A 22,875-nucleotide genomic window follows, 5' to 3' on the forward strand; every position below is an offset into this window, starting at 1 on the left:
ATACATTGCATTTTTATTCACTTGTCTAATGATATATGGCCCGAACCATCTTTTGGCAAATTTGCGAGAAGTACTATGTTGGTTATCTAAACTGCTATCATAACTATGACCTAATCACCTTCTTGGAGCTTTCTTGGTTGAAGGCGATGAGTTTTATCATATCTTTCTTTGTTTTGTAGTCGACATTGTTTCATCCTTTCGGTAGCTATTTGAACATATTCATCCCTTCTTTCTAACTGTCTTATTCTAAGAGCAAGCAAATCTTCTCGACTCATTTCATCTGCCCATGGCAAGGAAACCCAGGAAAATATCGATTGCTCTACTGGCATAATTGGTTTTTGACCAAGTATCAATTCTGATGGCATAAAGCCAGTTACGGAACTATGAGTAGTGCGGTCAGCCCATACTGCATACATTAACAAATAAGGCCAGTTAGCTATCTTGCCATCACAAGCTTTCACCAAAGCTTTTACGATAGGGTTATGTCCACGCTCAGCCTTCCCATTAGCTTCAGGGTTATATGCCGTAGTTAAGGAAAATCAAATTCCCATTCTTGAAAAACATTGTCCAACGTCGTTAGAATCTAGTTCTCCTCTGTCTGCAACAATCTTCCCTTCAAGAAGGAACTTACAAATAGCTAAAGTGGTTTTTTGGCGTTGGGCTCGGCCTTCCACTTGATTTGTCAAATCTTCTCTTGCCAATACAAGATATCTCATTTGCCAAACCCCCACATGCAATATTACAATATCCAAAACCCATTTATAATGTAGAGATAAAGAATAAGTAGGTTCACCACTGATTGTACATAATCTAAAACAGCATTGTACATTCCAGCCCACCAAAACTTCTCTTTTAATTTCGAGTAGGTGTCCCAAACTCCACGATGACCTGCCCATAAAGTATCATGAAATTCAAATATTAGTTTTTGTTGCTCTTCCCTTCTTCCAACCACTCTTTGCGGAATCCCTTTCACAACTTTTGGATGTCTCTAAAGATATCCCTCATGAAGAAAAAATTTATAAGCTTTCTTTCTTATTTTATGAAATAGCTCCCTTGACCATGTTCCATCTTTCTCATGAGTACTCAAGTATTTTCGAATTTGTAACATCTCCCCCTCGTACTCAGATTCACGAAGAATAACATGAACACCCAAATCACATGACCCCTTCAAGTTACAATTTATGGAAAAGAAATCAAAACTCTCATCTTCTTCATCAGTCATTACCATAGTATTTTTACCTTTAAACCATGCTCTTGAGAGCATATCGGCAACTGGGTTATCCGTTCCTACAATGTGCTTGATTTCAAGACATAGTGATTTTATGTAGGCTATCCATCTAAGCATAGCTATATCAGATGTTTCACAAAGTGAAATCATTCCTAGCAATGGACGACAATCTGTTTCAACCACAACTTCAGCACCAATTAAGTATTCACGATCTGTTTTAATAGTTGTTAACATACCCCATAACTCTCTTTCAATCTGTGGGTAAGCTCTTTGGCATTTTGTTAAGATTTTTGCACCAAATCGAACAACGTATCTCAACCCATCCTTCTCTTCTTGGCTAACAACCCAACCGATCCCGATTGGCCTTGTATCCACAGTAACAATGATGGGGTGTTCACTATCATACCTAGCCTTCCATAAAACAGGGGCATTCGATAACATTTCCTTTAGTTGGCGAATTGCATTTGTATGTACATTAGTCCAAAGGAAACTCGAATTCTTCTTAAGAAACTCATAAAGCGGATCAGCCACATGTGCGAAATGTGGAATCCAAATTCAGTAAAACACACAAGCACCCAAAAACCTACGCACTTCTGTTAGAGATTTACAATCATCCTTTAGATTTTGAATTGCATTTACCTTAATTGGGGATGGCTTTCTTCCGTAGGGTCCACACCCGCGCCCTACAATTAGAACTTCGGGAACCCCAAACATAGATTTTTGACCTAAAAATGTAAGATGAACCTCTTCTAACCTTGAAAGGATTCTTTCACAAGCATCAATGTGGTCTGCAACAAACTTTCTACATCCGTTCACCATGAGTTTTTCATCATTCTTATTCATCAAGCATCCTTTAATTGGAACATCATCTAGAAAAGGCACGGTTATTTTTGGCACAAAATCTCTTAAAATTTTATTCCTAGCATTCACCATATGTGCCACTGAATTTGTAGCACCTTGAGGCAATGTACACATTCGCATCAATCCAATTGGTGTTCTTATATAGTAGTTATATCACGACTATCAATAGCAAGCTGAAATTGATCATATCCTGAATACAAATCACACATAGAATATATAGCTCTTCCTGCGAAAGCTTCTGCAATGGCATCTACAATCAGTCCAACACCGACGTTTTGAATAGTAACTCTATTGACAAGCTGTAAATCCTGAATGAACCTTAATGAACTGTTCTTTTTAGGTACAATAAACCACTTATTCGAGTAGGGGGCATTTAATGGCTCCAAGATACCCATTTCTAATTTTTCCTTAAGCAAAGCTATTACTTGCGGTATTTGAGCCCGAGGAATAGGGATAGGCCTTAAATTCCAAGGAATATGCGGAATTGTAAATATAATAATTGGTTCCACAATTGTTGAGTCTACACAACCAATTTCACTCGACTCAAATGCAAATCCTTTCCCATGACTAGCAATCATATTTTGAAAACATTGTATCTCAATAGGCAAAAGAAAATCATTCTCACCATTTTTTAGTTGATCTAGAGTAGCATTTGTAAACTTATGACCAATATCCTTAGAATCCCGCAATGTTGGCTCAAACACGACATTCTTTTTCATTTCAGTACTATCCATAGGTAGATGCATGGCCACGGGCTTGACCTTTTTGTCTATTGTTTTATATTTAGTGTTAACTTTTATTACATAGTTATTTTTACTTGCTTTTTTAGCCATTTTATGATAGCTATTGCCAACTATTTCACTATTAGCTATAGAACCATTTTTTTCAATAAAATCAGCAATATGAAGGTACATATCAACAGAATTTACATGAACAAATGTCTTGTCGCATTCTTTCTCATTCAAGCAATTTTCTAATATTTTGACTGTATCCACATCTGAATATTCAAGAAACATACCAAAAATTATGTCATCCCTGAAGTGCACAATGCATCCAACATATTCCTGGTCCCTTTATTTTGTGCATGACTTTCAACACCAAAGTAATAGGTAAATCCATCCATTGTATTAGACAAAGTATTGATTGTTTTATTAATTGGAAAACATTTTTGCAAGGAAAGAAAAGCTTTGGGACCATTGTGTCCCTGCCCATCAATGATCCTATTTAAAAATCCGACTCATAAGATGACATATCATGCTCACATGAGTTAATTCGTAATTCTTCTTTATTTCTATCATGCTCTTGCCTAATAGTAAGAAATTGAACACTTTGTTTACCATCGGTACTTCGAATCCTAGCATATGTCGAACCATCTTCAAGCACCTTCGTCTCCATCCTAGAAGATGTGATGTATGGTTGACCAAGAATCACTGGGTATGACGAGGTCTTTTGGATAAAGAAATGTTGCTCCATTAGCACATCTCCAATGGTGACTTTGATGTTTGGGCAAGCTCCATGAAGTTGCTCGGTCGTTGAATTAGCCGACTTTACCCCTCCACCCATGATTCGTTTCCATTGGCCATTTGCCTTTCCTATAAATATCATAAGAAATTAGATTAATTTCTTAGCCATGGTCAATTAAGGCCACGATCGGATCTTCAAGGTTTTCAATCTTCACAGGTGTCTCGGTTGTTGCTCTTGCCCAATGTTTCTTAGCATAGTAGCTTTTTAGCCCTTTCAGCTTCTCTTCAAAAGTTGTCGGTGCAATAGCTTGTGTACCAACAATGGAAGAGCTTGGTTCACCTTTGAGGACTTCCACCGTTGCTTTCTTTACTTCACTTCCTGAGTTTTCAACGGCTTCAATACTTTGTCATTTTCTTTTAATTCCATCTATTATTGCATCATGAAATTCTTTTTTCACTATGCCCAAAAGTTCCCTCAAGGAAAGTTCCACTTTGCTATCTAAAATTCTTTCTTCCAATACTTTTTTTAAATCAGTTGAAGATTCAATATCAGATAATAATTTGAACGAGGGACTCTTCTTATCCTTACCTTTTTCAATGTCAGGGCTTACCATTTTTGGACTTTCTGTCTCCCTCTTTTTAGCGCTTCTTAGCTCCCTCTTCTTGTTATCTTCATTTTCCGCCCATTTCCGTTTCTCTTCCATGATCACTTCATGGGCTTGGGTTGTTGCAACCTTTGCAAAAGCTGAGAGGCCATCCACTGGGTCTTCCCAACCAGTTTTGCTTCGGAGAGCATCACCTCCAGACTTCAACTTTTCAAATTCAGTTTTACCCTTTCTTGCAGCTTTCAAAATACACGGCCAAAATTTAGATTCAGATCCTCCTTCACCAACATGGATGATTGTAGTTGTTGGTTGATAGACAACTTGTGTCCTAGTAATTTCGGCGTCTTCGATGATCCTTCTCATACCACCTCTTCTAAAGTTAGTTTGGAGAGGTAATCGAGTTTCAGAAGAATGAATCTTACCATCTTTGAAGAATAGTACCCCTCTTTCTATCGCTTCTTGATAGTTATCACAGACTCCTCTTGAATGGTCGACGCTATCACACCATATGCATCTCCTTTCATAATCTTTTTGGGGTTGTGAGAATTTTTCTTCTTGTAGCTTTGCAACATGTAATGAAAGATCTTTTATACCTTTGATAAGATCGTCCATCACTGTTTCGGGTACCTTGGAAATAGTTGACGGACTCACAATATCCTCCCTGATGGTTGTCTTCACTTCATCTTTCATACCTCCGGCAATCAAAAGATCCTCACACCATTGGGCTCTTTTGCTTATTCTATTGCAAGCTTCATGTACTCGATTCCAATCAGACACTAGTCTAGTGGGTGTAGTCCGGTCTTCAAGGAATGCAACTAATTTTTCTCGATAGGATCAATCTGATGCCTTCAAGAATAATATGACCTTCTCTTGTTCCAAAAGATTCCTTTCAGTCGTCGTTAATTGATTATAACGAGCTTCAAACTCTTTCAACAACTCCATCACCGAAGTCTTCTTGTCCTCTTTGTCCACCCAATCCAAGAAACTCCTCCTTGATGCTCAGATTGTATCACCAAGCATGTATTCATTTAATAAAGCTTGCTCAAATGCAACCCAATCATTAGAACTTGTTGTGAGTTCAGAAACTCTATTTCTCAAAGGAAGTTCAACCATCCTCACAAAATTCATTTGAACATCATGTTGATTTAATCCTTTACTACCCATCTCAGTAACATATACTTGTAAGAATTTAGTTATATTTTTACCTTCAAAGAGACCTATTTTCTCTACAAGCTTGTCAATAACATGATCGATTCGTTGAAGAGCAGTTGCACATTCTTGGCTTTGCATCATTCTTTCAATCATTTGAAGCACCACGTTGATTTGTGGCTCCACAACGACTTATTGGTTGATTCATGGCTCCGAGACTACTTGTTGGTTCTCCATCTCTCTTAAGTTCCCGTTTCACATCGGGTTCACCACTGTTGCGTTGATCTCGGCGTATGAGAGAAAACGAAAAGAAAATCGCGTATCTGGGAAGTAAGCACCGGGCTTCTTGTCAAAGAAAGGGGAGAAACAAAACTAACTTGTATTGATATCTGAAGATGATTACAAAATATTTCTTGTACAATAATATAGCTTGTCCCTCCTATTACAATAATATTCCTCATCTCCTGGTCTCCCCTTCACTCTTTTCCCTTTCCCTCTTTAAATAGGTGCCCCCATGCATATGATGCATGTGAGGGTAGAAGATATGCATGTAGTGCATAAGTACAAACATTGAAATATAGTTTTAAAAGAACAAATGTCCTAGCCTAATGGTATGTTCCTTGTGTTTGGTATGTGAGGTCGTGGTTTCCAGTCTCTCGAATGTTATTCAATACAATATTTTAGTTTATTTTTCTATCATGAAGCAAATCCTTCACGACACCTAAACCCCCACACACTCCTATTCATCGAGGCCTCGCACTTTATATAACCTTTTACAAACATTTGAATAAGCTCATATAAATTGGTAGAGGTTCTTTTCTCATCGTGGCATGGAAATGTCACGACAACGCTCTTCATCCGGAAATCTTCAGGGGGGGCTCCTTTCTCTCAAGGGGTATCTTCGGCCTCCATTCAGCATGGTCGGTTCTTCTTCGACTTCTTCGGTTGAATCAAATTCGGTTCCTCATTCGGCCGGTTCCCCTTGTTCTTTAGTCAGTTCTCAATTTTGCCGAGTATTAAATCGGTCGGCTAGCTCGGATTTGATTTCGATCGAATCGACTTCTACTCGATTTGGCCGAGCGTTGACTCGGCTCAATTTGGTAGTTGGAGACTTGTTCTCAATCTCCCAATCGACAATCGTCTTCTCTTCCATGAAGACGATGTCTTAGCTCTTAATCACCTTCTTCTCGGGTAAGTTCCATAGCCGATAGCCAAATTCATCATCGTTGTAGCCGAGAAATATACGTGGCCGAGATTTCAGATCCAACTTCCCCCTCTGATCCTTTGCAACATGCACATAGGCAAGACAACTGAACACCCTTAGATGTCGGTAGGAGACATCTTTGCCACTCCACATCCTTTGTGGAATATCACCGTCCAAGGGTATTGAGGGTGATCGGTTTATCACATACGTTGTCGTCATCAACGCCATAGCCCAGAATGTCTTCGGTAACTTTGCATGTGCAAGCATAATTTGAACCCTCTCCATTACGATCCGGTTCTTTCTCTCGGCCAGCTCGTTTAGCTCTGGCATCTTCGGCATGGTATACTCGAGCCGGATTCCTTGATTTCAGCAATATTCCTAGAACGGTCCGCGGTACTCTTCGCCATTGTCCGCTCGGACTACCTTCAGTTTTCGATTGGTTTCTCTCTTGGCCCTCGCTTGGAACTCTTTGAAGACGGATAACACTTGATCCTTCATCCTCAGCACGGAAGCCCACAACTTCCGACCACAGTCATCAATGAAGGTCACGAAATACTATGAACCACCATGTGACTTCGTATCGACATAACATACGTCTGTATGCACGAGTTTTAACGGCATTTTCTTCCTCATTGGGGGCCTTGCTCGGAAGGATGTTCGATTCGGCTTGCCAACCAAGCAATCTATGCACTTCTCAAGCTGCACATTCTTCACCTCCAGAATGAGGTTGTCCTCGGCAAGCTTTCGCATCCCCTTCTGGCTCATATGGCACAACCTCCTGTGCCATAGTTCACTGACTGTGTCAACTACCACGTTTTCTTCCCCTCGACATATTCGAGCATTCATTATGTACAATGTGCTGGTTTTCCAGGCTCGAGCCACGATCGGGCTCCCCTTGTAGAACTTCATGACATCGCTCCGGATGCTACCCATGTAGCCTTCATCATCCAACCAACCGGCTGATATCAAGTTCAATCGAACTTCCGGAACCTGCCGAACATCTCTCAGCACTAGTCTGCACCCGGTCGATGTCATAAGACACACATCTCCTATGCCGACGATTCGGCATGCTCCCTCATTTCCCATTTTTACAAGATCATCGTCTCCGACCATGTATGATGAGGAGCACTTTTGGTCGAGGGTAAGGTGAAACGACGCACCCAAATCGACCACCCATGTCAATTCTTTGCCGGCGAGGTTGACATCATTTTGTTCACTGATGAACAACAAATCCTCTTCACTCACGATGATTGCTGAGGTGTTCTTTCTGTCTAGTGTTTTCTTGGGCTCTACACCATTAGCTCCCTCTTTCTCCTTTCAAAAGTGTTGACAATTCTTTTTGAAATGCCCCGGGTTCCCACAATAGAAGCACATGGGCCTTCCCCTCAACTTCGACCTCGTCCCCGACTTATCTCGATTCTGGGGGCTTCAATTTCGGCCTCGTCCTCGAATCGTGTCACCGAGGGCCTTCGAGTCGGTATTGGACTCTCGATCCTTCAGACGACCTTCCTCATTCAACAAGCTCGACTTCACCTGCTATAGGGATAAGTGTTTCCCTTCTGGCCCGACGTTGCCCAATGTGACAACTAGCGCCTCCCAGCTGTCTGGAAGGAATCCCAGCAACAACAGTACTAATACCTCGTCAGCAAGAGGTACTTCTAGAGAGGTGGTTTGGTTCATTAGTCCTTGGAAGGCATTGATGTGCTTTGCCATACTGGAGTCATCTTGATACCGGAGTCTCACAATTTTTCAGAATACTGAGACTTGATTCACGATGTTCTTATTCTCAAAGATTACACAGGACATTCACTTCTGTTTCTTCGCCGAAGTTGTTGTATAGACTCATGTCTATAAAACACTTATATATGCGGCCGCCTTCAAATGCAACACTTCCCAAGTTGCTGCATCGATCTTGTCTGGGCTTTTATCTACGAACTGCACCGGTAGCCAGAGGTCTTTGGACACAAGCATGTCTCTCATCTTCGACTTTGACACTGAGTGTTGGAGACGAGTAACTTGAACATGTCGTCAAACGAGTCTTCTATCGTTTTGATACCACTTTGTTAAGAATCGACCGGGTGCAAAAGAAACAAGCAGGATAATGCACAGACAGAAAACGAGAGGGTAGAGAATGAGAAACAGAGACACAATGTTTAATGTGGAAAACCCAAAAGGGAAAAACCACAGGAATCCTCGAACTCTGAACTAGATCACTAATGATGAGGAGTACAATAAGATACTCAAAGGCAACAACCTCTAGATCTTCTTCGTCTAACAGGTGGCGACGGAGTTACAACTCTCACTCTCACTCTCTATGACTCACAGTTACAGAGGCAACAACTTCTCTAATTATACAACAATAATGATCAACTACGTATATTTTAAAGTTTGCCCTAGTTGTTTATATACTAAAACAACTTTCTGGCTATTTACAAGTATAGCCCACAAGGGCACATTTCGACTATTTACAAATATTGTCTCCTAAGTTGGCTATATCCTCGATTTTGGTTTCGGCCTCGGCCGAATTACTCATAAGCTCAGCTCTTCTCTTCCCATCTGGAGGGACCTATTTCCCAACAAATATTTTGGGCCAACCATCCCATTTTGTATATGGTGGATTCTGTGTAATACAAATTTGTATCGATATCATAATTCTTGGCAACCAATCATCCAGGTGTATTTTGAAATCATGAGATGAAAATGAAGTGTGTGATCAATATGGTGTCTAAGTGTATATATGGTGTGAAAGTATATGTTGAAATCATGACTAAGGAAGCTATTCAATGGCTCAAGCAAGGGTTAGGATCCTTTAATGGGGGTTGTTGTTAAGGATTGTTTGCAACAAATGGCAGATCTTAGGAAAAAGGTGTATGGTTAATTGCGACGAAATGAACCAACAAGGTAGGCATAGGATCCATAAGTCGGAAGTAACAAATTAGTGTGAAAAGAGGAGTGACTCTTGACATTTCACAAGAACTTATTAGCAACTCCCCAAACACTTCCATAATCCCACTCCATAAGACTACAACGAGGCGCAAGTCTGGTTAGGAGGTAGCTGCCAATATGTGAGACTGAGAAGGTTCGGTGTTTACATTGCAATGGCTTGACCTTGACTTCAAGGGACTCGAATGTTGATTGCTGCAAAAATTGTGAATGTATTTTGCTATCCTCCCAACATGAGCCATGATCTATGCTTGTATGGATTCAAATTACATTTCTAAGATTTTAATATTTGATTTTGGAGGTTTTTGGTCTCGGAAATTTGAAGTGATATTTGAAATTTTTTGTGGCTGGAAATGTGTGTAATGTGAAGTTTCTAGTATATTCAAAACACATTGTTGATTTTTTTTGTGGTTAAAATTTTTATGTTGAGATGAAATCTGAGACGGAATAGTGTTTGGAATGATCTCTAACTTATTGTTTTACATAGAGAAGAAGAAATGCATGCGTTTTAATTATAATGTCGGAAGTTTTATACATTTAAAACTTAGAGATTTTGACATTAGGTTTTGTTTTTAGACTTAGAAGTTTTTGATGTCAGGCTTTGAGTCACGCTACTACGATGACTCAGTTGGGCTATTGTTTTGAGTCATGCTAAACTACCATGAGTCGGTCGGGCTACTGGTGATAGAGGCTCTTAGAGTCGTCGGGCTACTGGTGATAGAAAGAAAGAAAGAAAGAAAGAAAGATATATTAACGTCTTCTAAGGCCAAAATTGGCCCATGAGACAAATGGTGTACAACAAAAATGGGATATTTACCCATTCATCGAAAGTAAAAATAAAAATAAGATAAAATAGAGTTTAAGCTAAATAGTTCTAAGAAAACAACAAACATGTTCGATATAAAAAACATGTTCTACAATGAGAATGATTCTATACTAGGCCTAATTTCATTTCCATCCAAGTCTCTCGAAGAGAAGCGGGGGGTCAAAGGGTTGCCATGTGGATGTGGCCCGTGGGCCCCATGTAAGAGGTACCCCAACCATAGCTTCGAGTCGACGTAGCTCACGTTCCCTTATCTTCTTAATCTTTTCTACTCCACGTTGACTTGTGTTGAAGCCCAACATCCGAGGACGTTTGGTTGCTCTTTGTATTTCTGCTTCCTCAAGGGAGAGGCCGAGCGGCATAAGTGTATCCACATTCATCGTCTCCCCATGTTCCTGAAAAATTACACTAGGTACATGTTGATGAGTAGTAAAAGGGTTATGATTAACACTTTGTAATTTATCCTCCCTATGTTGTTTTAGCTCTAAGATATACCTACCTAGTCTCTTTACACTCGGGGTATCTAATAGTTTGGAGAGGGTGGGAGAGGGTCCTAGTATGTCTTGGTATTCCGCCCGTATCTCGGCATAAGTTGGGCACTTGCATGTGAAGTGATACTCATCCTCTATCTCTATGTGGCATAACCTACATAGCCTTTCCTCTCTAGGGACTCTATTAGCTCGACCATTCTCAATCTCAAGTTGGTGAGATGATATCCTAAGTTGTCCAATGGCCACCCTTAGTGCATTTGATAAGAAAGTGTCTAGGTATCTTGGTCGTGTAATAAACCCTAACTTAGAGAAGTGCAAGAAGTGTTCCTTATAGTACACCATTTTAGATGGGAGTGGCTCTCGTGGGGTGATCCATTTGTATCGAGTGTAGATTTGCCATATTTCTTGGCGTATCACTTTATTACGATCTTCACGAGAGATTAAAGTTTGATCAGTCCCATGGTTGTACTTAAGGGGAGGTAGGTTATTAATGTCTATGCCATTTGCAAATAACCAACTCACCACAATGCTATACCAAGAGTTAGTGTCTCCAGACACATGTAAGGATCGGGATGCCTCAAAGGCTCGACGGGATATCCTATCTTGTGGTTGACTATGTATCCGATGAATAAAAGCTACCACTTGAAAGAGTGCTTCTACTAACATCGGGGGTAGGCTAAACTCCGCTCTAATAATGTCATGTGGTACTGTCGATTTGCTTCGGAGTTGACGTGATAACATCACCACTAAAGGTCTCTCCAATTGCGTCCACATGAAAGATGGTAGACCTGGAGCCCATACTACTGATGCATACATGAGGGACGGGGTCACTAATGAGTCAAAAAGCCATCCCTTAGTCCGTGGCTCTTGAAAGTATGCTTGGTGGCATTGTCTCTCTAAGAGTGAGAGGGATGCATATCCTCTCGTTAGCCTATCTTTGGCTGCCTGGGTCATCGAGAATTTACCTGAGCGAGCACTAAAAGTGACTCCCAAGTATACATAAGATCCCACCACCTCAACTAGTTTATGAGAGAGGATGAGGTGACATTTACTCCTAACTCTGGACGATGTATGAAAGATAAGGACTTTAGTTTTCGCTAGATTCACTACCAGTCCTCGTTGTGTACAAAAGTCATCTAGGGCATTAAGATGCTTTTGTAGGTCGTGTTCCGACTCCGAGAGCAAGACAATGTCGTCTGCGTAGAGTAAGAGACTAACTTGCGTATCCCCAATAGCCACTCCTTTGCCTCCCTTACGAGCAATAAAATCAGTGATCTCATCAATGTAGATCCCAAAAAGAGTCGGTGATAGGGGGCAACCCTGTTTTACACCAATGGTGCTAGTGAAACAATCGGATAGGCCACCTGGGCATCTTACGCGCCCACAGACTTGCTCATATAGGGCATAAATGGCCCAAATCATGTCATTTGGTATCTCCAAGCTCTTAAGTCTATCAAACAACCTCTCCCTAGGAACTGTATCAAAGGCTTTGCGAAAGTCCACAAAGCAACAATATAGTTTCTTCTTACGAGCCTTTGTTTGGTCAATTAAGCACCTAAGTGTGAAGATGTGGTCAATAGTGGAGAAGGCTCGTCTAAAGCCAGCCTGCTCAGGTGCTCGAAGACTTAATGTTTCCATATAATCACTGAGCTCCGCTTCCATTACTGCACCATATAGTTTAGCAAGCGTATGACCTATCATAATGGTCCTATATGTATTTGGGTCCATTGGGTCCCCTCCTTTATGTATAGGGGCCACAGTGTTCATGGCCCATTGTGGTGGAAAACCCTCGGCGAGGGCGCGGTTGAAGATTAGAGTGAGAAGGGGAGCTAGGCACTCTCGAGCATATATGATGTGCTCGGCTCGCAATCCTGTGTGGTCCATGGATTTCCTATGTTGTAATTTTTTTATGACCTTCGTGACCCTAGAGGTCGTGAAAAGTGTCCCCATGGTAGGTCGAGGTGTGGAGGGCATTGGAATGGGTGGTTGGTTCAGGACATGGTAGAGTCTCTCGGTATATGTGTGCCAAATATTGGGATCCTCGATGGGTGTTTGTGGTCTCGGTTCCCGTAGTCTTTTCCATGCAAGGGCACAATCCCTACTCATGAGCATATGGTAGAGTTCCCAATATTGAGATGCTTCCCAAGCTCGTCTTTTACGACGTGTCATCTTGCGCATCTCTTTGCGAGCCTGTACTAAGGAGATAGTACCACTGAGTCGCGATACTTTAAGTTGTCTATACAACTCTCTACAATCCTCGTCATACCACTTGTTTTGTGGCATAGACCCTATTCTACTATGATTGGAGTCTTTCGTGTATGGGAAGCTACTAGTGGCGGCTGAGTGAAGGATGTGTGTGAGTTCTGTAGTGAGGTTCTCTAAAGGCAAGGAAGAATCAAACGAGGAAAGATGGGCTTGAACATGTCGAGAGTAGATGTCCGCGAGCTCATGCGTGAAATGTATTATAGTGTGATGGGTTGGTTTACTAGAGTTGGTGGTGTGGGAGGTGTCACTTTTTAGCTCAAAGTATAGGAAGGTATGGTCTGCCCCAATGGGGCATGGGGCCACCCGGAAGGAGCTAACCATGTGGGTAGCTTCAGGGCGTCCTATTAGATAATCAACGGTGCTTTCCCCTCCTCCATGTGGGAAACATGTGAGCTCTTCCGAGCCCGGCCACTTGGCTAAGCCATTATATATGATCATCTGGTGTCGGCTTCCAAGTTCAAGCAGATGATGACCAAAGCTTGTGGCATCCGCACCTTGATCCTTCGATGTACGTGTTATGCCTAAGGCTAAAGGGTCGACATTCACCATTTCTAGGTTTCTATCCATCTGAAATATTGTGCATTGTCGGGACTGGGTTCTCGCATTGAAATCTCCTACCAGGAAGACTTCCCCTTGAGAAGAATATCGGATTATGTCATCCGACAAAGGTTCGTATGGAGAAGGCCCATGTGGCGTTCCTTCATCAACTATACTCGCCTCTCCAGCCATATTGTAGCGGGACCCTTTCGGGGGGAAGTAACAAACTGCGATAAATATCACCTGATCCTTACTAGTGAGGACTTTCACCCACATAAAACGGGCTTCTGGGTCTGACTTTAGTATTTCTATCCTATTATTTATCTCTTTCCGAAATAATATCGCAACCCCCCCAGACCCTCTAGTAGTAGTGTGTCGACGTGAGGTTTGCCTAAAGACAGATTCCCAACGAAAACCGTCAACTCGTGGCAGTCCTCGATTTGGGCTTTGATGTGTTTCTACTGCAAAAAGTATATCAGATACTTTCACAATCTCCTCTAGACGGCCAGGATGTGTCCAAAGTGCGCCGTTACAGTTCCATAAAGTGATCCTAAGTTTATTATCTGTCACATGGGCCACACGCCGTCAATTGGCGGCACGATCATTTATTATGACACGTCCGTCCCGGTAGAAAGCACGATGCCCCTCTTTACGAGCTTGTATGACTCGCGGCATACAAGTTTTACGATGCTCAATTTGCATCTTGGTCAAGTCTTCATCGAGGTAGATAGGCTCCCCGCCCAAGCCTCGAAGAATTGGTCTCTTTTTGAAAAAGGCGATTCTAGATTCTGAGTCCTTAAACTGAAGGACTAAAGCTCTTTTCCTAGTTGTGTCACGCCCTACCCTCCAGGTTTTAGTGATTGGTAGGGCTTCGTACCCTAACATTTTCCCTAATGTTTGTGCATCTTCATCCGGAGATGCCCCTTCCTTGAGCCCAGTAACTCGTACATTTAGGCGTCGAGCTTGACGCATTTTTTCTTCCTCGAGGGTAGTGTTTACAATGTTTTCATCCTTTAGTTCTTTTTTAATATTACGTTTTACTACATCAACCCACCCAGTTTTAGCTAATTCCATATCACTTTTAACCTCTTCTTTAACCTTTTTTATCTCGTCCTTAATATCCTCTAGGGAAGATATTTCACCATCTTCCCTAGATATCTCGAGGTCCTTAACTTGTTTTCGGAGGTTCACATTGTCTACCTTAAGTTTCGCTATTTCCGCAAAAAGTAGTTCTTTTTTTTTTTTTTTTTTTTTTTTTTTTTTAAGAAGATATCCTGTCATTAGTATAAACAAATTACAAGATTTTAAACCTCTATGTAATCGGCGGGGGAAACAACCATTTCGGTGGCTGAAAATGCCAATAAGGAGTAGTGTACCTGGATGTCACAAATGGAGTAGCTGTCCAGATAATAAGAAACTCATGCCGTTGAGCAATTTTAGCATCAGAATCTCCCACTAAACCATCCCATTGACCCTTCAAAGCATGAACTATCTCTAACCAAATATTTGAAATCACTTCAGCAGGTGGTGTTTTCAGATTATGGAAAACGAGAGAACACCGAGCTTTCCAAATGTGATAGACAGTGGTACTACTCAATATCTCCCATATTGGCTGAACTTCCTTCCTTACTCCTGAAAACTGTAATGACAGCAGTGGTAATGTACGAACACTTCCATTTTTAGTGTAAAACCCATGGTCCATAGATTCGATGCCATAATGGAACACATCACGGGCAAGTGATGTCCAAACGACCATGCCCCAAGTGAGAACCAACGGGGGAAAATAATTAGCGAAAATTCTAAGGAGCCGTTGCCATATCTGTTGAGAATCAATGCATTCCCATAAACAATGTTTTTGAGTTTCCGTTTGTAAATGACATCGAGTACAACATGAAGACACTCCCATCCTATGCAACCATGTGCCAACCGGCAACGCCTTGTGTACAATTAACCACTGTACATGTAATATTTTGTGTTGCTGTTTTCTTGCCCATAAGATAGCCCAGAATTTTGCAAGGAATTGGGGAGTAATACCTTGTTGATTCCAATATTGAGATGCAACTGGTACCACATCACGTGTATCTGAAAGTACATGTCTTCCCAACTGTACAGAATATTGGAAGAAATTGAACTTGTTACCCGTGTAAGGATCTGTCCAATGATAGTCAATTGGGTCCCAATCTAATCTGAATACCGGTCTTTTTGCTAACACCCACAGCTTCCAATGTGTCCTTATTTCCTCTATCATTGGATCAATATACCATTTACGATCGGCATATCCAATTATCCTTATCTTGTGCTCAATGGCATAGGGGTAATCTATCACCATTTCCCCGGACTGAGACAATTGATTTGTTTCATCCACCTCAAACAACCGGTATGTCTTATCATTTGAATAACCCTTAACAGCCAAGAGTACTTCCAATCTTGAAAAAACCTCAAAAAGTAGTTCTTTGTCTTCCTTATCTTTTTGTTTTTCAGCTTCAATTTCTTTCGCCCATTTTTCAAATTTTACTAACCGGTTAAGGACATCTAAAAATTCTTCCTTACTTATCATTTCGTCGTGTGTTTCCTTATGGTTTCGTCGAGAAGTCATGTTGTAATTCAAAGAATAAACGAAAGAAAAAGTCAAAAAGGGCAGAAAAAACTTAGCCGAGCATCGATGTCTTGCGCGCTAGGTACAAGTGTAGAAGCACATTTGTACTCTCTCGTCACGACGCCGTAAGAGGTGTAGGTGATAGCGACGGTCGACAACGATGACAACAACGACGGCGACAAGGGCACCGATTATCCACAACAGCGACGGGTGACGACGATGGCCAAGAACCGACGACGGCGGCGACGGCGGCAAACGTTAGACGTCAGACGACGGCGACGGCGGCAAACGTTAAACGTCAGACGACGGCGGACGGCGACAGTCGGCAGCGGCAGCAGACGGCGGCTGACAGCGGTTGCAGACGATGACGGCCGCAGACAGCAGTTGCAGACGACGGCGGCAGCAGACAGCAGTTGCAGACGACGGCGGCAGTCTGTAGGCGTCAGCGGCAGAAAACGACGACGTCGGCGGCGACGGCAGTAGACGGCGGCGACAACGGCAGAAAGAGCCGTTAGAGAGAGAGAGAGAGAGAGAGAGAGAGAATTGAGAGAGGGACAATCGCAGAGCTGAAGAGCCGTTAGAGAGAGAGAGAGAGAGAGAGAGAGAGAGAGAATTGAGAGAGGGACAATCGCAGAGAGAGAGAGAGAGAGAGAGAGAGAGAGAGAGAGAGAGAGAGAGAGAGAGAGAGAGAGAGAGAGAGAGATGATGGGGGAGAGTCGTCGGGCTATTAGAAACTTAGATGCTCTTTTAGATAAAGATCTGGTGGTGCAAATCGCACGTGCCCTACACCGTCCGTGGTCGCGATTCCCTCACCAAGAAGGAAGGCCTCATTATCATTTGGTGTCAAGTGCTGAGGGCAGGGGGCATTTATGTATGTATGATGTTTTGGTTCGTTCCTCACATACATACATACATACATACATACATACATACATACATACATACATACATACATACATACATATACATACATACATATACATATATACATACATACATACATACATACATACATACATACATACATATACATACATACATACATACATACATACATACATACATACATATACATACATACATGGGGAAGAAAGAAAGAACTCAGGAACTCAGGAAGGAAGAAGAATCCTGGCTGCAGACCTTGTAGATGAGAGAAGAATGTGTGTTCATGTGTTGGCCTAGGGTGCCTTCCTCCTTTCTCGATCCTTCTTCCAGGGGCCCTCTATTATCCACGATATATCTGTGTTTTCTGGCATCAGAGAAAGTCAGAGCAGCAGACTGACAGGATGGATATCTGCCGTGCGGAGCTATGGGATTACGAACAGGAGATAGGCACCTTCACCTCAGATAGCTGTGATGATGGTGATGGTGATGGTGACGTTTCCAGAGTGAGTGATGATGATGGAGTGATCCTGGGCGTTGATGGAGGGGCAACTTCTACCATCTGTGTCTGCATAGCTGTGCCAAGCCATGGCCATGGTACCTTCCACGAACCTCCTTCCATCCTCTCGCGTGCAGAAACGAGTGGATCCAACCATAATAGCGTCGGAGGTTTGCCATTCATTGCCTGGAAACAAAAAATATGATGCTTAGTTTGTAAGTTGAAAATATGTTTGAATTCGTTTCGGGGAAAGTAGACATTGGATTGGCGGGAAAACAATGTAAAAACAAAACGCTGGATTGTATTTTCACCTCCAAAAATACATCTTGATTGCTACTAATGCCATCGGCCTTAATGTGTAATAGATGTGCATCTACCATTATACCTTATCTCTGCGTCACATCCTAAACTCATTTTGAATGCAAGAATAATGTTCCCAAAAGTCCCATATTATGTTCAACCTTGGTTAAAACTCGAATAATGGAGCACCCTCAAACAAAACCATTTATGTTTTTTCTTATTAGTTTGCAATAGTTATCCATTTGCATACGCAGTATTTCACGAACCATAAAATTTTACTCCTCTAAATCAGATGCTGCTGCCAGATTGGCTGTCGAGAAGGTGCTTGCTGAGGCTTTGATGAAAGCACACCGGCATCGTTCTGTCGTGAGGGCTGTCTGCCTAGGAATGTCTGGGGTGGATTGCCCAGCTGATCAACAACTTATATTGCAATGGCTTCGGTTAGTTCTCTTTAAAACCAATGTGCATTGTAATTTCTTCTGGAATTATGTTACAGTATATCTGCTGGACAAGCTTATATTTTTTTTGCTAATTATAATAATTTCTTAGCTTGATAATTGTAGATTGTTTTGATAACTCATCTCCGGAAGTTCCAGACTTCTTTGGGATGTAACAGGAAACTTTAAATAGTTGGATAGGAATATCTATGTAGATCTCGGGAAGCCAAAACAATGATATTATTGAAACGAGGGCTTCACTATGGTAAACACTTGGGTTTTGGTTGAAAATAGGACAACCAAACAACATGCAAGTTGCGATGGGCACAAGATATACTCATTCAGGCAACCTCAACATGTTTGACTTGCAATAATATAGGTCTAGTTCGTAATATTTATGTTTGGTTGTGTTCGAAGATTCAAGTTTGAATTCACACCTGGGGTTATAATTGGTGTTTGATTGACTCTTGAAGGGGACATTTTAACCCACATAAGAAGAAACGCTTCATTTTATATATGAAGAAAGACCCGTCGACTTACATAATTTTCCTTCCCATTGTATTCTGAGATGATCCACGCATCTAACTCCAGTTGGAATGTTCAGGGAAATTTTTGCAGAAGGTGTAATGCTTGTAGTGCACAATGATTCTGTGACAGCATTGGCTAGTGGCACCCTTGGGAGGCTATATGGTGGCTGTGTGCTTATTGCTGGTACAGGTTCGATTGCCTTTGGTGTGTCCGAGGCTGGACAAGAAGCTCGAGCAGCAGGGGTTGGGGCACTCCTTGGAGATCAAGGCAGGTGATTGGATTTGGCAACCAGACTTTATTTTTTCCAAATTCAATGATTTCCTGGACCGTAAATCTCGTTTGTCCATATTACCTGTTGGTTTCAACAAGTTCATTAATAATTGGATGTCCTTATTGCTGGTGGCATTACAGTGGTTATTTCATAGGACAACAAGCTTTGATTTCTGTGATGCATGCTCATGATGGTCGAGGCCCCCCAACAAATCTTGTAAATGCAATACTCAATAGACTTGGACTGACCTCCCCAGAAGACATAGTTAGGTATGGTTTCAAATGCTTTATTTCTATAATTTTTTCTTGCTATTATGAAAATAACTTACTGTTCACGTTTATGAAAGCAGCCTTATTTATTTATTATCTCATTTATGAAGCTAAATGACATTGTAACTCACATAGATTTTATTCATGTGTTTACTCTATGTAATGCTCTTAACTAAATAAAGTGTCCTAAGAGTTCCGTTGCCTCCTTGCATGCCTCAGTGGCAGTCACACATGCTTTCTTTGTAGTAGACAATGCAACACAGTCTTGTAGCCTTGATCCAAGCGACTGCTCCTCTTGTGAAGGTAAACACATACCCAAAAGTGAACTTTCTGCTGTCTGCATGACCAGCATAGTTGGCATCCGGAAAACCAATGACAGAGGCCTTCTGCTTTCCAAAGCAGGTGCACAAAGTCTTTGTGCCTTTGAGGTATCTCATAATACCTTCCACTGCTTTCCAATGCTTTTCTCCAGGGTTCATGTACCTGCTAACCACTCCTACAGCAAAAGCAATGTCAGAACATGCAGCAACCCTAGCATACATCAAACTGCCAACAGCCGAAGCATATGGAATCTTGGCCATTTCAACCTTTTTCTCATCAGATGTAAGGCAGTCTTCTGCACTGAGTTTTGCACATGGAGACAAGAGTTTCGCATATGGAGACAATGGAACATCAATTCCTTCAGGCTGCTGCATATACATGTCTTCATGCAGATCAGCGTGTAAAAAGGCAGTTTTTATATCCACCTCTATGAGCTCCGTATCTTCGGCTGCAGACAAGCCTAAACCTGGTTCTCAGTGTAGCCATTATGACTACAAAAGAGAAAATCTCATCAAAAGCAACTCCATATTCCTGTTTGTATCCCTTCAGAATCAATCTTGCTTCATGATGTTCATGAGATGACTGCTATTATTGCTGCCACCCGTAATTTTTAGCCAAAGGAAAATGTCAGCAAAATAGCAAATGCAGACCCAAACCCTGCGAACTTTTGTTAGTGCATAGACTTGCTTGCAAAGAACCCATGCTGGCAAAACATGATGAAATGCAGCACATTGCCCATTTCTTGCCTGCACTGACCTGTGCTAACTGTTGCCTGCTCTGAAAATGTGACCTGTCATGTTGATGTATCGCTTGCGCTGAAAATGTGACCTGTTGTGCTGACTGTCACCTTTGCTGAAGACGTGACTTGTCATGCTGACTATCACCTGCTTTGAAAATGTGACATATCGCACTGATTGTAACCTGCTCTAATGCGATTTTAATAGGGCCTGAGAGCAGATCAAGTCACCGCTAGACCACACACTGACAGACAACTGTAGAGGCAGAAGCAGAGGCAGAGATGTAGAGATCCAATCTTTCTTCTTTGGGTCCCTTTAGGTTTATATATATATCTATATATATATCGTGTGTTAAGGGTGGTGTGTACACACTTTACTGTCAACTAATAAAAGGCACAATGGTCCTTTATTCCCAAGAAATAATAATAATAATAATTTCTTTCACTCGTAGTTTTATTATCGTTTTGAAATGCAAATATGCCATTCCATTTCAATCTAGGGACAGTACCTTATTGAAACCATGCAATAGGTACTTACACAAGTATCTGGGAAAGCATAATACATGGACAAACACTACATGTACCAAATGTTACACATATTTTAGTTAGTGAAAATATATCTATGTATTTGTCGTTACCAATTTAGTGTTTGTCGTAATGTTTCCTTATATTCTAAACAGAATCCAAAACTTCTTGGTACTATTGAGAGACCATTATATGTATATAAGCGATGTGCATTATTGTGTAATGTATAGAATCTCTGGGCTACTTTACTTTAATGTTAAAATGATTCAGGGGACAATAGGGGTATATCTTTTTAATCTTGAAGAATACTGTCCATCGTTCACATTCAGCTAATATAGCATAATGACAAATGTAAACATGAATATTCGTCAAACCTTCATGCATGCACATTTTTGGATGACAAAGTAGTGGGTCTGTAAATTGAACTTAACTGTAAATTAAGCCATTATTGGGTCCAATTATGGTAGGTGGGTTTATAAAGATACTTCTTGGGCCCGGATTGCTTCTGTAGTCCCTACTGTGAAGGCATGTGCTGCTGCTGGTGATGTAGAAGCTCAAAAGGTGCTGAAGCTTGCTGTAGAGGGGCTTGCTACAAGTGTAAAAGCTGTTGTCAAGAGGCTCAACCTTGCAGGGGAAGGTAAGATGACTTCAATAACTCTTTCATTTGATCTAAAAACATAATGCATTATTTATTATTTTCTTCCCTTTTACATGCTTGTTTTGGTTTTCTCTAGATGATAGAAAAACCTTTCCATTGGTTATAGTTGGTGGTGTTTTGGAGGTGGATAATGAATGGGACATTTATACAGAGCTTATATGTCGCATCATGCAAGATTTTCCAGGAGTACAACCTATTCAGCCGAAGGTACTGCCACTTTGTCTAGCATAGATGAATGTGAACTTGAGAGCTGTTGTCTTGGGGATCGTATTGTTAAGAACGTTCTTATCTTGTTGATTGTTTACATGTGAAAACAGTATAAATAACCCTTCAATGTTGCAAAAATGAAGTAGGAACCATGTCTTTTGAAAGTTGAATAACCTTGGACCAATGATTATTAAAATAAGGATCCATTAATGTTTCAATTTTGCCTCTACTATCAGGTGAACATTTGAAATTAGAATTCATATATTTATCGATCGAAACATATTGATGTAATTAAAATATTTGCTAAATCAAATCAAATTTTTTGATGGAAAATGATTGAGGATTCAGATATTGGTGACAATAAAATAAATAAATGGAAGAGATTGTGGTGAGGTAAAAACAAGAACCAGCAAGAACAATGTCTGAGCTTTACTTTAGAGTTAATCTGTCCTTTTAATTGGTTTATTTGTAAACATAATCTACATAAATGATGTACAGGTGGAACCTGCATTGGGAGCAGCAATGCTTGCATGGACTAATTATTGCAGTAAGATAAAAGACTCTGCTGGATTGCAATGAAATCAATCCCTGATTACATCCATCAAAGTCTTGTTTGACTGGGTTTTGTGTTCATGTCAATATCTTCTTCACACTCATCAGACATACAAAGTTACTGGCTAATAAGGAACCGACCATCCATCTGATTGATCTTCACTACCATTTTATACATTGTAATCTAGAAAGCAAGGTGCTCCATTCAATTTATTATTTTTACTAACATATTTAATCATGAACAAATAATTATGATGCTTTGAAGGCCTTAAACTCTACTATGTTCCACTAGAAGAAAAGAGCATGTGAATGGGTTGTGTATGCAAAAATAACATGGGATCACGTGATTGTAGTATATACCAAGTGATACATGTTCTTAAACATAAATACATTCATGTAAGATACACATTTCCAAGATTAAGATCTTGGGTATAGCATAAAGATTAAGTAAGATCTTGGTTATTCCGCTAATTGGTTTGCGCAAAATGGTCTCCGTGGGTTGGAAACATTCGAACAATTGACCAA

The 22,875-nt window shown here is 41.0% G+C and overlaps 2 protein-coding genes across 2 annotated transcripts; one reads left to right on the forward strand and one right to left on the reverse strand.

The window, feature by feature from the left end:
- Positions 1-14,070: 14,070 nt before the first annotated feature.
- LOC147848754 (uncharacterized) lies at positions 14,071-14,943 on the reverse strand. Its single transcript, XM_087338161.1, has one exon. The coding sequence runs from the start codon at positions 14,848-14,850 to the stop codon at positions 14,155-14,157; it is 696 nt and encodes a 231-aa protein (XP_087194287.1). The 5' UTR covers positions 14,851-14,943; the 3' UTR covers positions 14,071-14,154.
- A 2,340-nt stretch (positions 14,944-17,283) lies between these two features.
- LOC147848755 (uncharacterized) lies at positions 17,284-22,628 on the forward strand. Its single transcript, XM_087338160.1, has 7 exons — positions 17,284-17,716; positions 18,139-18,286; positions 18,888-19,082; positions 19,223-19,351; positions 21,401-21,570; positions 21,668-21,798; positions 22,297-22,628. The coding sequence occupies exons 1-7, from the start codon at positions 17,452-17,454 to the stop codon at positions 22,375-22,377; spliced, it is 1,119 nt and encodes a 372-aa protein (XP_087194286.1). The 5' UTR covers positions 17,284-17,451; the 3' UTR covers positions 22,378-22,628.
- Positions 22,629-22,875: the final 247 nt, after the last annotated feature.

This window comes from Azolla caroliniana, unplaced genomic scaffold (genome assembly GCF_043228905.1).
Source record: "Azolla caroliniana isolate FFs.n. ecotype wild unplaced genomic scaffold, voAzoCaro1.0.p SCAF_234, whole genome shotgun sequence".
NCBI lineage: Eukaryota > Viridiplantae > Streptophyta > Polypodiopsida > Salviniales > Salviniaceae > Azolla > Azolla caroliniana.

Excerpts from the sequence above, each read along its gene's own strand:
- LOC147848754 (XM_087338161.1), bottom strand. The coding sequence starts at position 14,850 with ATGACAGGATATCTTCTTAAAAAAAAAAAAAAAAAAAAAAAAAAAAAA.
- LOC147848755 (XM_087338160.1), top strand. The coding sequence starts at position 17,452 with ATGGATATCTGCCGTGCGGAGCTATGGGATTACGAACAGGAGATAGGC. Across the intron at positions 17,717-18,138 it reads CAACCATAATAGCGTCGGAG|ATGCTGCTGCCAGATTGGCT; the intron begins GTTTGCCATTCA and ends CCTCTAAATCAG. Across the intron at positions 19,083-19,222 it reads CTCCTTGGAGATCAAGGCAG|TGGTTATTTCATAGGACAAC; the intron begins GTGATTGGATTT and ends GTGGCATTACAG.